Source organism: Zonotrichia albicollis, chromosome 7 (assembly GCF_047830755.1).
Source record: "Zonotrichia albicollis isolate bZonAlb1 chromosome 7, bZonAlb1.hap1, whole genome shotgun sequence".
Classification (NCBI taxonomy): Eukaryota; Metazoa; Chordata; class Aves; order Passeriformes; family Passerellidae; genus Zonotrichia; species Zonotrichia albicollis.
Window position 1 is genome coordinate 36,214,679 of NC_133825.1, and position 16,600 is coordinate 36,231,278.

The 16,600-nt window shown below is 35.5% G+C and overlaps 1 protein-coding gene across 1 annotated transcript in view; it reads right to left on the reverse strand.

Moving 5' to 3' along the window:
• The window catches only part of ADGRA1 (adhesion G protein-coupled receptor A1), a 251,711-nt gene that overhangs the window by 151,366 nt on the left and 83,745 nt on the right, over nucleotides 1-16,600 (reverse strand). The window contains exons 3-4 of the mRNA XM_074545040.1: nucleotides 6,168-6,239; nucleotides 2,253-2,324 (exon numbers count right to left, since the gene is read on the reverse strand). Of these exons, the coding sequence (XP_074401141.1) occupies nucleotides 2,253-2,324; nucleotides 6,168-6,239 (144 nt within the window). The remainder of the gene's footprint in view (nucleotides 1-2,252; nucleotides 2,325-6,167; nucleotides 6,240-16,600) is intronic.

The window sequence follows — 16,600 nt, forward strand, 5'->3', positions numbered from 1 at the left end:
ATGGATTAACAGCCAAATCTTAAATCTTGAAAAAAATATTTCAAATTTTTAAAAGATCAAAGAACTGGAGAGAAGATAACAGGAAAAGCTTAGCAAAGTGGAAGGAAGAATTTAAAATTTGGAAAGTATGCTAAGACATGGTGCAAAAGATACTTCAACAATACTACTCTATTGTAAGTAAGAGATTATTAAAGAGCAGATATTAGACAGCCTAAATATATATTACTATGATTTTTAAAATTAAAGATCTCTTTATATGATTAAATTATAAACCATCTATAGCCACATATTGATTTTTTAACAATTTCTGATTTGCCAACTTTTTTTCCATTTTTCTTTCTTTCAAAACTCACTTATAAAATAGAAAGAGGCCAGACTAAGAGGTCTCCAGTTACCAGAATCATAATTTTTTCACTGAAGCATGGACATCATATCCACAAAAGCGTGAAGGACCTGGTGTTAAGTGCATTTACTGTAAAGCAAAGTAAGATAATGGACAAGATGGAAAGGAGGGGAGTAAGACATTGCTGATGCTCTGCCAAAATGGTCTTCTGAGTGGTTGCATTTAGAGCTTTCCACAATGACTCTGCCTCACTGCATTAAGAGAATGTGAGTATGAAATCTGGCAATAACAAAACCAACGTTTGGTCAAAATAAGGAGAACAAGAAGAGATGAACCTTCTTAAACATGAAGAGACTTGTAATTAATTTAATAGCATAATTCAAAGTGAAAAATGCTACTAGATTGCCATTTGGGAGCTACACTTAAGAAATGTCTCATTCAAATTTCTGTTATAAACTGGTGCCTCAGAAGGAAAATGATACAGCAAGATCTGGAAACACAGCCATTTCAAAAGGAAATGTGGGTCAAAGTCAGACCCACAAAAAGAAAATACAAAGTTAATGACTCTGTAGAGGGAATTGGTGAGTCTCTCTGGTCCTTACAGCTGAGAAAAAATTGCCAATGCTGGAACAGATACTTGGGCTACCAGAAAGAGCAGGTATACAGCAAATCTGTACAAAAAGAAACTGTAATGGTGTGGTTTGATCAGCCCAGTAACCACGGGCAGTCAGCCTGCACATTGTGCCTTTTCCCAGCATCTCTGGCATCGGTGAAGGGTGTGGAGATAACACTGCCACATTCTTTTCTTTTCTGAAAAGCGACAGTGCAGCCAAACACTGTCACAGACCAAGTGCTGTGCACTCTCTGGGAACGAATTTCTGCTCTTTGCCACCAAGAGACCAATGTTCTGTATTGAACTTCTATTTAACTTTTAAGATGGGGTCTTGCAGATTTGTGAATGGAAATTGCAGATCTTTCTGAGAGAAGATGGATTTGAAGAACTTCTATTGAGTCTGTTCCTAGCCACTAGAAACACATGCCATTTAATAATGTGACTTCACCATCTTGAATTAAACTTACCTTCCAAGGTAATCTGGCTTTATGGCCACAGGTCATGTTCAATGTGCACAACAAAAGCAGAGACAGAAACCCTCAGTAGCTTGCCTAATTTGGCACATCATCTGAGATGAGTAAAAAGAGGGGCAGGCTGCACCTGTTCATTATGTGCTATCAAGGCTCTTCCCATCATCTGTTCTCATTTGTTTCCATCACAGAAGTCCTGGCATAGTTACTCTCATAATTGGGATCTGTTAAGTGTGCCAGACATCAGCCTTTTTCCTGGTGTTATCTTGACCTCATGGCAGATCTTTCTAGAAAGATTTCCCTTTTTGTTCAAGGAAATGCCATAACTGGCTGGAGAAGATGAAAAGAAAGTATGAGATTTGTCAAATATTATAGGAATGACTATACTAAAGGATGCAGTATAGGAATTTATTTCTCATTCAGGAATGAAGACAGATCTGAACGAAGATACAGGGCCCTCCTGGGCTCTGCCAAATGTCCTTTAAACTAGGATTCTTCCTATGAATTTTCTCTTTCCCAGCCAGGAAATTTACAGCCAACTTACTTTAATTGTTTCTTAGACATGCAAACAGAAATTTCATGTTTAGCCTTTTTTTTAATGTGGAAATCAAATTTAATTCTTTGCATTTATGATAGATTTTACAATTCAAGTAGGGAAAAAATACTTAAAATCTCAACTCATCACAATCAAAGGCTCAGGACAGGGGCCTTTTACTACAAAGCCTACAACTTTCTTATAATGTAATTTTCTTGCCAACTATACTCAGGTCAGTAATGTGACAGTTGAGATTTCTTCTGTCTAAAACAAAACTGGTGTTATACTCACAGTTTGTGAAGATTATTAAGTCCTACAAACATTTCTGGTGTTAGGCAACCAATTCTGTTATTTGAAAGATCCCTGAAACAAACAAAAATCCCATAAAACATTAGGTCTGTCTTATTTATATACACACCCACATAATCACACAGAGCAACTATATTTTTAATACTTAAGTTAGAGACAAATGAGAAATAAACCCTATTCCCATAATTTAACATAACTGAATTAAATAGATTAAATAACTTTTATATTAACATGATTGAACAATATTCCACAAATCATTCTGTGCCGTCTAATTGTATTAAAATGGGGGTTTATATATATGTAGTAAATAAAAGCAAAATAATATTACAAATATACAGAATTTTCCTGATCAGAGCTATCAGCACCTGCAGTTTTCAACTTAGGAAGAATACTATGTATTTTGTTCCATGCAATATTCAGCCAAAACTGACTTGTTTTTTTACTGTTTACTCATGTTTCATCTCATTAACAGCAGCCTTTCTTGCTGAAATTACAGACACCAGAAGGCAATTAATTTTTGAGCTAGTGAGGTCAGTTTTGATAAGCACTTGGCAAGCTCTTAAAAGAGCAATACTGTGGCTTTCTGAGAGCACAAACAGTAAAAGGCATTACATTCCATAATTTTTGCCTGCAGAAAGTGAAGAAATGCTTTCTGTATTAGCCATACATGCAACAGAGTGTACAGGATGCTCGCAGGAAGGAGACAAAAACAGATATAAGCAATCATATTGAGATAAAGCCATGAATATGCCCCTTGGTAGATTAGAGTTTGATTTTGATATATTTGGTTTTCAACCTTGACCCAAATGTTCCTTCTCACCAAGTACATTTTTTAAAAAATAATTGCAATTATGCAAGGATTTTAAGTGATCATGCAGCCAGGAAAAATGTTAAAATTGATCTGAATGTATTTTCTTGTTTTAGAATTAGAGGTAGTTTTCTGATTCCTTTACTTCAGTGTGCAGATTCCATATTTTTCTACTGATACATGAGAATACTAAAGTAATCAAATGGAAGACTAAAGGTTGCAGTTTGACAAATCCAGTTACTGCTTTCATGGGAACTCATTCAATTAGCTGGAAAATGAAGGCAATCTCTTTAGAGTTCAGTATGAAGTTGTCTTCTATCAGACAAAGAATATACTGTTGTGCAAGTATATGATGAAACCTCACATTAGAATGAAAATATTTCTTAAATGCTTGTCAAGGATATTAAGTAGAGAACAGCTGAGATAATACTGAGGATACAATATACTGCATTAATTTCATGTTAGCATTATTCTTTAAGTTCTCCTCATAAAAGCTACATAGGAAATCTAAAAATGCAAATTTAAGACAAATATATATATATATATATATATATATATATATATATATATATATATATATATATATATATATGCGTCTACAAACCTTTCCATTATAAGATACAAAAAAACCTACCCAGAATTTTTGGTTGGGTAATGCTTTGCTTTTGTCTAGGCAAAGTCTGAACACATATGGAAGAACTGCATCACAATGTGGGGCATAATCTGGGTAGCAAAAGCAGATTTTGTCTATACTAATCAATATGGGTGCATATTTCTTTAAGACAGGCACACACTAAAATCACATTTTTACCAAAATGAAAGAATAATGCTATTTTCTCAAAGTTTACTTCAGTAAGTGCTATTTTTGTAAGAAGTTATATAGCAGTGACTGAAATTTCTGTATTGTAAAACATATTTTCAAAAAAAAAGAACAGCAAAAAGAAAAGGCAACTAGCTACACTTCTCCCCAGACTAATACCTGTTACATTAAACACAATTCAGTCCATAATGGACAAAGCTGGTCCTCCTTTTCAGGAGTTAAACATTAACTTACTAATGCTGACTCACAAAGTTGATGTTAGAGAAAATAACTCTTCTGTGTTGAATAACCAAATGCCATAATTTTAGTGATTCATAATTTTTCAATTTCCATTAATTTTGTGTGTACCTTTTTGAGTAAACCCTAGAAATAATTCAGTTTGTCATTCAAATACAAATAATAACAGATCTCCAAATCATTCACAGAAAACATTCTGAGAGCCTGTGGCTTGTCTGTCTGACTTGCCATAGCCATTTCTCTTGCAGTTGCCCACATTACATCAGCTTCTGCTTTTCTCAGCATCATTTATATTTTACATGGGAAATAAAGATATATGAATGCATAGTCTTAAAGTAATTACTGTATTCAATATTCAACAGGAGTTTACACTATTTGTTCCTTTTGCTGTACTGTCTCCCTCCCAACAGTTGCACACTGAAGGAGGGAAGATATTTTCTTGTTTACCATGGAACTACACAGATTTGTATCAAATGTGGTAGTCTAGCAATTAAACAATTCTGTCTCTAAATTGCTCCCAGTGTTTCTTGTGCATATCAGTAAGGGGGTTTTTTGAGATTTGGCATGACAAAACTCAACATTACCAATTGTACTGTGCTGAAGACTCTTTTCTTCCCTCTTGTCCAATGCCTGATGAGTTCCTCTCCCTTTATTCCCTTCTCCTGGCTGACCTAAAGGCTCCACCTGTGCATTCAGTGGATGAGCAGCCCAGACGTGCACAGGTTTCCTGGTTTTCCCACAAGAGGTCAGGGTTGTGTTATTAGAGTGTGCGGCCAAAGCAACAATTAGAGCTCATCCTTATTGTTGCATCCTACTGCTACCCCTGCACACAGAGCCAGCAAGAAAGCTTCAAACCTAATGATCTTATTTGTGTTAAAAATGTATATGCTACTCTGGCTTCATCATTATTATGCAACACACTGGAACTGAGAGGCTGGTACTAGAAAACACAGCTACAGCAAGATCAGAGAGAGAAACCTTCTGCAGCGCTCCCAGCACGCAGCGGCTCAAGACTACCACACAGCAGAAAAGCAGAGGATTTGTAAAATTATTTTTTTGTGGATTTGCAATCCTTCTCCTTCTTGTCTAAATCTTCCCATCCCATTAAAATAATCCCTGTTTTCTTATAGGTTTTCTCATAAAACAGCATACACAATGGCTTGGAAAATGCCTGGCATGTGCTGATGGCCTAGTTAGCCAGTGCACGGATATTTGGAAGCTGTCACTTGGAAAATTATAATTAAAAAAGGGTTCATCTCACTTTTCCTTAGGCTGAGTACAACTAAGGAGGGTCTGTAGTCCTTGTTAATTAAAAGAAAAATGCCCAGCCGTAGAATCCTACTAACTTAGATATTTTTACCCTCTAAAACATAGTTTAAAAATCAGCCAGTGCTTCTGAAAGTACTATGAGAGCCTTTTCCAAGACAGAATTGCAAGAATGATGAACAGGGAATATACTGTGTAAGATTGTGTTTCCTTAGAAAACCATTATAAAAGTAAAAAATATCAAGCAAAGTCAAGGCTGATGGTATGGAAAATGGTAGACAAACTCTACAGTATGACAAAGCTTCCTTTCTAGTAATGTATTTGATAGGGCTGATTTATGATAAAAGTAAAAAAAAAAAAAAAAAGTTAGTGTAGCACAAACCATTGTTCACACACATCTGAACTGTTTAGTGTTTATTTCTGTCTACTGTTTATTTCTCATTAATGTCTACAGTGATATATCATCTGCTTAGTCATTAATTAGGCATGCTTTTACCTTTGTAGGTGTATGTGTTAGTACACTTACCAGAGACTAAACTGATGATTTTAAATGGCAAAAGGTAAAAAAGAAAAAGAAAAAATAAGAACAAAGGGGAAGAAGGGGAAAAAAGGCATGGTAAATGTAAAAAGCAGAGTGTGTGATTTTCTATTTTACAGCCAGTGCCCTTATTTGATTATTGCTTGGTGGCATATTTGAGTTGCCCAAGGATAGAAATGTCGATACAAACACAATTTTCAGAATAATTCAAATGGAATTAATACTTACAGGCGCTTCAGTTCTGAAAGCCCATAGAAGGCCCCTGGCTCAATTGTGCTGATCAAATTATTCTTCAGATCTCTAGAGAGACATAATAGGAGGAGCAGTTAATTATCATTTTACCTACTTTACCACTGTTACACATGTGGAGTGTGAAATGCAATGCAATTCTAACCTTTATCTGTCTTAGCTAAAACTAAGAATTTAGCTAGTAGCATCAAAAACAGTACATCATCCACAGTTTATAAAAACATATTTTTCCAAGCAAGACGTTTAAGATTAGATGTTTAAAAAAAAATCTGTTTGCTTTAATTCTTCTTTTCCTATTTATTCTTTTCAAAACAAGCCTACCAGCCATTCTCACCCAGGAAAAAATGTTTTAATCAATGAGTGAATGAAGTAATTAGTCAGCAAAGCAAGAGCCTTTTAGCTTGCTTATTCATTGTACTGTGCACTTTGCACTTAATAAATTTCTCGTTTCCACCTAGTGTAGGCAAAGCAGTTGGCATGTGAGACAAACAGACAGGTCAGGTTTCTGTTCTGAAATACAGGCATTTTCTCCTATTTGGCAGACTGGTGCTTCATTTTGCACTCGCTGACAATCCAGAGCATTGGCTGTTTTACAGATAAAGAATATTTCACTGGCATTAGTAATCTTGTCTGCTCTTGACACAGAGCTTGGGGCCATGACACTGCTCTCAGCTCAGTCCCCACAGAGATTCACTGCTGAACTGTCTCAAAGACTTTTGTGATGTGAACCCTGAGGAAGTGCCTTCAGTGCAACCAGATAAGCAGGCCTAGGAGACAAATGTCGTAAATTCTTGTAGGCAGTGCTCATCTTCTGACAATTTGCAATTCATAGGGAGCAACTGGTGCTCACTAATTTCAGTGCTGATTCTCAGGCTAGCCACCTTCAGAAATTACAGCACATACAGTGCTTGGCTCTGCCAAAACATGGATGGATCAACAGACATAAGAATAATCTTATTATAACTTTTTTTACTGCAGATAAAATGCACTCTGACTGAAAGCCTGAGTTCACTACCTGTGATTGGCCTGAATATAGCAAGATTTCGTCCCAAATATTTATTTCCCAGAAGGATATATTTTATTTTCTAAGTCAAAATCATAAATAAGCATTTCTGCACTTTTCTAGTCATTTTTGCACATCTCTTGAATACAGTTCCAAAAACTTGTAGCTCATGCCCATTCTATTATAGAAACAATGTTGATGAGTGATTTGTCCCTAACTAAGATCTGAGTTGGACTCTTTAAGAGTCAAGTGCAGCTTTCAGCCTGAGACATTAACAGTCTTGAAGAAGTCTTTTAGAACTGGAAGAAGATTTAGGGGTTTTTTTTAATATTTTGTGGTCAAACATTTTCATCTTAGTTCCCTGGTATCAGAGGCAGCTACTAGATTTATCTTTCTCTGTCTTCATTCACTCAAGAAGTTCTGACCATTTCTTTAACTGTGAGTTTTCCACACCTTCTCATAAATAAAACTGTTTAAACAAAAGTTCTGCACACCATTCTCCAGAGTCAGCTTGCAAGGATGAGTCTTTTGTTTGGCAAAACTTAATCTACACAAGTGTTTATTCCTTTGATGATTTAGGGTTTTTGTTCTGTGGGTGAGTCAAAGCCTCATTTTTTTTAACATTCAAATATTCAATACTGAACATTTGTATCTACTCCTCTTGCTTGTACAGTGTGTTAAATATGTAACTACTCAGGTCAAAGAAGTTATTTAGCTTGCAGAAGTAAATCCATATAAAAATGACTGGAAGAATACTGTTTTCATCATAGAACAGCCATATTCTTATAACTCATAAGACAAAGCAAAAATCTATCTCAAACTTTACACTGAAGTGTTTACACACTTGTAAACAACTTAAGAGGCATAGTACATATGCAAATATGTGCATTTTAGGTAGGGGAAACTGCCAGTTTTAATAATTAATCTTTATATCAATTACACACATTCTATGTTAACTGGCAACTCATCTAAATCTTCTGAAAGTTGCAATCAGGCAAAGTGATCAGCTCTCATAGCCACTGGTAACAGCTCAGAACAAATATAAAATAGTCAGGGTAAATGGCAAACTGTTGACAGGTGAGTTTTAATGACAGTCAAAATAACCTAGTAGAAAAAATGCCTTCCATTTACTGAAATCTTCTATGCTCTTGTTTATGGAAACTGCCCTGTTTCCCCATGACTTGTAACCACATTGGAAAAACCAGCATAACCCTCAACTATCACCCACAGGGAAAAAAACCCCGTCATTTAATGTTAGTAGAAGGTAGACCATTACATGGAAAAGTGTCCATCACTTACACTGTCACAAACAAGGCATCTGGCTTCCTCATTTTGGAAATTACACTTAAAATAGGTAGGTCATTTTTGTAAGGATGTTCTCAGAAAATTGTAGATAATTACACTACCCACAATTCTGGCACTTTCTTAGCAATTAGTATTATTGCATAATGTTTCCATATAATTCTGGCCTAACAAAATAGGTGTTTTATTCCTTGTGATTCTTGAGCATTTCTTTTAATGTGATTAAAATTAAAAAATAAAATTATTACAACTGCTAAAAATCAAAAATTCATATTTCTGCATTAGGAGATCCCAGTTTCTTCCCAGCCACTTGTATTTGTTACTAAATTACTATAATTAACTTATTAAATTAGCTTCTCCCATTTTCTGATTTAGGAAAAAGTTTGTCATATTGAAGCCTCATAGCAATTAGAATTAAGTTGCACTGAGCTAAATAAAGAAACCAGAGTAAATTTGGTTGTATGTTTACATTTTTTCCCCAAGAGCTACTGCTGAGGTTTGGCAAAAGGTCATGATCCAAGAGGAGCCAAAGAGCAGCCCAGGCTGGACCACACACATGCACATATACCAGACAAGTGATTTTATCATCAACCAAAAGCAAAAGGGAAGTGAAAGAACCCCAGTATCATAATATTGACCACAGCATGACCCATTTGAAGTCCAAAAAGAAAGCATTTTCTAACTAACAGTTATGATTTTCCATCATTTCTGATGCTGTATTCTAACTTTAAGTATCTCTTCTGAATCTGAATGACGTGTCATTAGTGGTGTGGGAGTATAGACCTGATATTAAATCAAAACCAAGTGCCATGTACAAGTACAGATAGAGGGAAGCTACATGAAGTTAGCTATAGTCATAAAAACAGCAGCACTTATATCCTGGCTGCAAAGCTGCACAAAACCAAAATGGGAAAATATTTATTGAGCTATGTTTCCCCTAATATCATTAGAGTCGCTAGATAAACTTCCTGCAGGGCACTCTGATCTTAACTTGACCTAGATAGGTAGAACTATATAGAATATAGACTGTGTTATCATTAAAAAACAATCTCAAATGGTTACAGAGGAGACTTTCCTTTTCACCTGCAAGTCTGAACTGACGTAAATTACATCCAACAACCATTAAGCATTGTCTTCTTATTTGTAGGTATTTGCAAATAATAGGCCCACAGGTAAATACAATCAAGGATTCCTTCACTAAGAACCACAGGCTGCTGGAAGTTTACCTATTTACACATTAAGCTTTCAACTAACTTTTACTTTCTTAAGAGAAACCTTAAGAAAAATAGCTGACTTGAGGAGAGGGAATTTGTGTTTGAAGTATTCACTTCCTGATGGCTTAGCTGAGAGGTAAATGAAACAAGAGGAACAGGCTACTAATGGGACATCACAAGAACATTTAGTAACTACTCCTGGTCTCTCAGCTGTTAGACATCTTCCGTGGCCAAATCCCTGATTATCTGAATGTATTCCTGAGATTCTTGATGCTTCAAGATCACTGTGTGCACTTACACAGTATACAGAACATAGTGGGGAAAAGTTCACTGAAGTATAGACAGCCCATTAACAAAGGAATCACTTTATCTTAAACCATATTCTGATGTTTTGTACCTACATCTTTGCCTTCAGACATTGCATATTCTTTCTTCAGCTTACAATATAAGTACTGTAGATATTTTGAATACATATTCATAACAAGAATATTCAACTAATTCCAGTACTTTGTTCAAATTCCTGACATCGATACATCTTTCATAAAAAATTATAGGTTGTACCAAGAGGACATCTGTGTTTAGAAAGCTGTCATTATGGTGCTGCAAACTTTCCAAAAAAGCTCTGAGAAGAGCAATCAGTTGTTGAGCAGATGCCAAATACCAATGAAATATGACTGACTTTCCACATTTTGCATACTACTATGAAACAACAACAGACAAAACAAAAAAAATAAGATCACATCTTCAACTTCTTTCTCATGTGAAATATTACTGCTAAACTAAATGTCACCTTTGCCCAAGAAATGAATGCAGACTTGAGATCTCTGAAGAAAAGATTATGGTCACTGCAGTAGCAAAGAGGCATAGCCAGTGATAGAAGACAATAATTAGCACCTATTCCACCACCATGACAGTGACAGTCAGGGCTGGCGCTCCTGAATACAAGAAACAAGAATTAGGTTGATATTGGCAAAATGAGTTTTGAAAACATTTCAAAGGTACCCATCGGTACAGGAACCAGTACCTTTCTTGTACTCTGGTGGCATAGATACAATCAAAACTTATTTTCATCTCCATTGTTGGTAAATGCATTGTTGAACAAACATATGTCATTAAATAGGCAGATTAAGTAACATCAGTTACCTGGTGCCATCATCAGTAACTAAATTAACTAATGTGCTCCCATGGAACTCCAGAGCTCTTTTGTTGTCTTTATTTTAATTTATTTTTTTAAATTATGAGAGCAGATATTTAACCTACTTTCCAGAATCAGATAAGCTATGGTTACATCTCAGTTATCCAAGAGATAAAGACAAAATTCTTTTCTGTTAGAAACATCAGATAATAAATATAAACATGCACAGTAATATGGACAATAATTGTCCAATAATGGTCTGCCTTTCCAGACACAGAGGCTATAGGTCTTTTGTTTGCTTAGCATGCTGATGATGCATTTTACTTTCATTTCCCCTTTTTAATCCAAGCCATTACTGGTTGGATTCCCTAAAACAATAGACCCTAACGACTAGACAAAAATATGACTGCTGTCTGCTCAAGGTGCTAATGACTGATCAGAGGTTTCAGACCCATCACTTGATGGCAATTATGATATGCAGAACAACAGAAAGGTCATCACACTTCGGTTTTTAATTTAAGGCTGATGACTCATTCACATCAAATGTGCTGTGGTAATTTGGCAGTTATTCATTATTTAGGAACATGCCTAAAAGTGTAAAACAAAGTACTAATAATGGCAGCTGAAACAAAACAGAGAGAGGCTTCATGGTAGTTTGCTTGCTCAAAGAATCCCATAGAATCTTATAAGTTATTTCATCTTCACAGTAATAGTCATAGAGCAAGAATGTAAGACTCAGGGTATTCAAACTGAAGGAGCAGCATGCCAAATAAGAAAAGAAAAAGACTAAAAAACTTGGTAAAACAAGATAAAAAAAGATAGACTGTCAGTATCAACGTTTGTTGATACATTTTTATAATGTATATGAGAAAAATAACATTTTAAAAGATTAATTAATGCAGTTTCATTCTAAATATAGCATTGAACAATCAGAATATAGGTGCAAAGATGTTTGGCTCCTGCCTCTACTTACAGCATTTTGTTATTGATCACTCAGATTTAAATGTATTTTCAAATGAAGAAAAATCATCTACGTTTTCCGTATCCTTCTATTTTGGCATGTTTTTAAGAAACAAAAATTCAGCATTCCAAGCATATGCAACTGTTCCTATATGTTTTCTTTTTTATGCCACAAACCCAGACATATGTGGTGAGATCCCATTAGGCACAGAAGCAGATGCTTGGGCACTTGTAACCTGGGGACTGAGGACAGAGTGGCTGTGCCCCCCAGCCCCCAAGGAGGGGTCACTTGGAGCAGCTGTATGGGGCTCAATCAAGACTGAAAGGTCAGAAGAAATAAATGCTGAGAGCAGATAAAGTGGGTTTCGGCCTCCATAACTCTGCAGTGCCAGCAGAAAATGCCTCCCTGCTGGCACCAAGGCCTTGGGTGACAGATCTGGCATTAATGGCAGAACTTGTGTCTGTCCATAACTGTGGAGAGACACGAGGAACACAGAAACCTTTGGTAGCTGCAAAGAGCCAGACGCCTCCTTAAATTCTGCACCTACTGGGGCTTCTCTCTGTGTTCATGCCTAGAAGGCAGTTCAGCACGGCTTATGTTTCTTGACATGTGCCCCATGCCTCTTGCAAAAAATCTAATCATTGGGGGAAGAAAGAAAAAAGAAGAAAAATAAATGAGTTCAGAGATTAATTCCAGTCTGTGAGAAAACGGTAAAGAAATTTAAAAAGTCAGGGGAAAAGTATCCTCAACCTTTTTTTTTTTTTTTTTTTTTAACAAAACACACAGACCAAATAAAATGTAAAACTGACAGATAGAAAGTGGGTAAAATATGCTTTCTGCTGAGAAAGGAGTAGTTATTCCACATTTTGAGACTGCATTGCTTTGGCTTTACAGATTTCCAGCACAGTGTATTCAACATTCCTAGGTCAAATTTCAAATTCTGGAATTATAGTACAAAAATAGCATGAAATACTGGAAATTTACCCAGAATTTTCAAAAGTGCATCTGAATTAATCTTTCATAATAAAATATGGAGATTTTCCTTTTTATACCAAGTATCAGAAATGTAATGAAAATGTGGTTTCTTGTTAGATAAGAGAACCCTAAAATATACATCCATCGTATCTTGGAGCTTTGGGTGGGGCCTTTTTTAAGGAAATATTTTATTCTTTTTCTGTTACTGTATCAAGATTGAGCTGGAAAACCACAAGTGATTCGTTATTGAATTTCAATTTGAGATTACAGGACTTAAAACATCCAAAGAAAAGAGGAATGAATTTTAGCCTGAGGTGTAAAGGAAAAATAAGTACCTGCAGATGGCACACAGATTAATCTAGGAGTACTTTTGAACCAAAATTAAGATAGTTTGTTACTCAGTGTAGATCAAGAAAATAGGAATCATCTTTCCTACAGCATTTATTTCATTCTACTGTTTTCATAATAGAGAAGTAGAACACTTCAAAATGCAAGCTGAATCAATTAAAAAATGTCAAGGAGCAACTCCATCTTTCTTCCTACTTGCTTTTGCTTCAGAGTTTCATCAAAAGAGAAAGAATCTTAATTAACAATATCACAAAGAACAGGGACACTGAGATAGACACTGAGTCCAGGGACCTGCAGTAATGATTCAGCTCATGATGGGAGTCATGAGCAGCGCTGGGGACAAGGCAACACTGAGAGATCTCCACCCATCTCCAGGTGCTCCCATTTACCTGGGAACACGGCAGTGCCCAGATACATTCCAGCATCCTACAGAGAAGGAAGCCCTTTCCAGAACAGGAGCGGGGAAACAAATATAGAAACCAACACTTCATTCAGTCAGTGTCAGAGGCAACATTAATTGCACAGAAATCCTGTCAATTTAAACTGCCAGTAAGGAGTTTTAGGATAACAGGCAAGAATTGCCTATAAGCAGTTTAACTCAGAGGAATTAAATCTTGCTGGAAGACTGGCCTGAGAATCCTTCCCCAGAAAGTCCTGTTTTGCATAAACTGGGTCTTTGGTAATAACACAGACAAATTTTAGTTTTTCAAAAACCAACCACACGTGTTAATGAGAAGGCATGCAGAATTTTCTTCTGCAGAAATGAGGGTTAATGTGAGCTCTCTGCAGAACCTCCTTGAGATTTTCAGTGCGCATTTTATAAATTTGCACTTTCCTGCAGGTAAATGTCAGAAATTTTAAAATACTTCTTGCTAAGATTTCATGTAAAATACAGATGAGCAAACTATATATGAGCTGAAAAATATGACCAGAGGTTCTATGTGAATGTATAATTTCTCCCCAATATTTAAATTCACTGCCATATACTTTATATTCTATACCATGTGTATGTTGAGATTTTCAAGTAAAAATTATTTTAAAGAAACTAAAAAAATCTTATTTCTTCTATCTCAAAACTGCCAATAATTATTTCAAGTCAAAATATATTCTATTATAAATAATAAGTTGGCATATAATTAACCTGTCTCTGTTGGTCCCACTTGAAATGTTCTTTTTCAGTAATTTTCATGCCTTGTTTCATCCACTAGTGTTTTAGGCAAAATCATAGGGTTTTAAAATAAATTTTCTTTTGCTTATATAAAAGTTTCAGTTATTCAGCCTTCGGATATGCAAAGATTATTGAAAAGCCAAACAGAAATCAACACAGACATAATAAAACACAATAGAAGCTGGGGCCACAGGAACACTCACAGGTCTTCATAGCCTGAAAGAACACAAAAAAATGGAGGAAACAGGAAAGTAAACACAAAAAAAGGATGCGGGGAAAGAAGGAGTATGTTATTGTTGGAGATCATTATTGCTGAAAGCTGTTGTCATGTTTTGTTCAGTGAGGCATCCCTTCCTTATCAATCCTTCTCACCACACGGAGTAACAGAACTTTTCCCAGCTTATTTACTCACACCTTATTTCATGGCATCTCTTCTACTTTCATCACATTGCCTCTCCCTCAGGCCCTCAGAAACAGTGCTTTGTTTCCCCAGGTTTCCTAGGTCAGGCCTGGGATCCAGCTATTCTCTCCCACAAATAATTCAGTTTGCTCAGCAAACCCTCCTGCAGGCATGGGGGGCACACAAAAGCTGGGGGTTGGGTATGAGCAGCCCCCTTAACAAACCCCAGGGCTGCTGGAGCTCTGGGACAGCCTCATTGCTGAGCAAGAACCTGGTGCAAGAAAAGGGACTTTATGGTGGCTACTTTAACACGTGTATTTATAAATCTGCTCTTGCTACATCTTCTTAAAGGATGACAGCATCTGACACAAATCAAGTGTTATCTTAATGACATCACTACATAACATTTCAGATGGATAGATCATTGGGGTGGGCTGACCTTGGCTGACTGCACATCAGACTAAGAGAACTATTTGTGGTCCTAACAGGAAACAGAAGCTGAGATATCCATAAATTTAATTAAGTGATGTGCTGAAATACAGCTAAACTATGTTACGTACATTTCAAAAAAAATCCCAGGACAAAGAAATTGTTCATGATTTAGACAGCCCTATAAACTAACTTTACAAGCGAGTTTATTTTATATTCCTGTCACTTATCACAATATTTAATTTTTATATAATATTTAATTTTTATTTTTATATAGAATATCTTTTCTATTTTTCCTACTATACAATGCCCTGATAAAAGTCTTAAAGTTTGTGCTAAGGCAAGAACAATTTTGGTGTCTAATGAACTCTTTTGTAAAGTAAAAATTTATACTGCAGGAAAACTATGACTCAACAACAAGAGTTCAACCAAAACTCCTAAGAAACACTGCCAAGCTGTCTTACATACCTGCATTTTAAGAGGCATGTAAAAGTAATTCCTTGGAATAACAACTCTTACATCAAATCAATGTATCTAAACCCATCCACCATTAGACTGCTCTGGGTCAGGAATGCAGCTACAGCTGACCCTGAGGAACTGGCATTTTATTTAATTGTACAAGTGCTTTGCACTAACAACAGAAAGATGCTTTTAATTCTAAATTGACACCAAAAGTGATCTGCAAATTATAACCTTTCATTCCAGCCTGCAGTTGTCTAACACAACTTTCTTTCATTCTGTTTCTAATCAATTCTCTCACTTTTAACCAGTAGTAATTTACCCTGTATTTCATTCCCTTTGCTTACATTCCTATCCTCTCAATTTCAAAAAGAAATTCCTGGCTTTTGTCATGTTCTTACTGTTTCCTGTTCATGCAGCAACTGTAATAATTTTGAAGATGTATTTTCACTAAACAATTTCCCTGGGATTACATTTAACAAAAATATGTGTCTTATATTCATTCCTCCCATTTTGAAACATTTTAGTCTTTTACACATGAAAAGAAACACACCGTGTTTTGGTCTTTTGAAAGGTGGTGGATCCAGTGCCTACTCATAAAACACTTCACAGCACTGACTGGGATCTAAATGTTTTTAGACAAAAATAAAAACAGCTTCTTGACATTATTGTCCAGCAAAATGAATTATTGAATTATGATTTATGATTATCATTTGCAAACTTCATTTTTACTAAAAAATGTAATTGTATTAATTCTTCTGTAGTCTTCCCATGAAACGTTTAGATACTAGGATAATTAATGTGATATATAAAGATATATATTATTATTAAAGTCATAATATATTAAATAATGTATATAAAAGCAAAAACATCTTGATTATATGAGACATATGGAGCATAAAGATAATGAATATTGTACCAGCAAAATACAATAGCATAGAGAATGCTTCAAAGTATTTAAATTACATAACACATACAATTTCAATAATTTTATATAATAACAGTAGTAGTAGTAAAT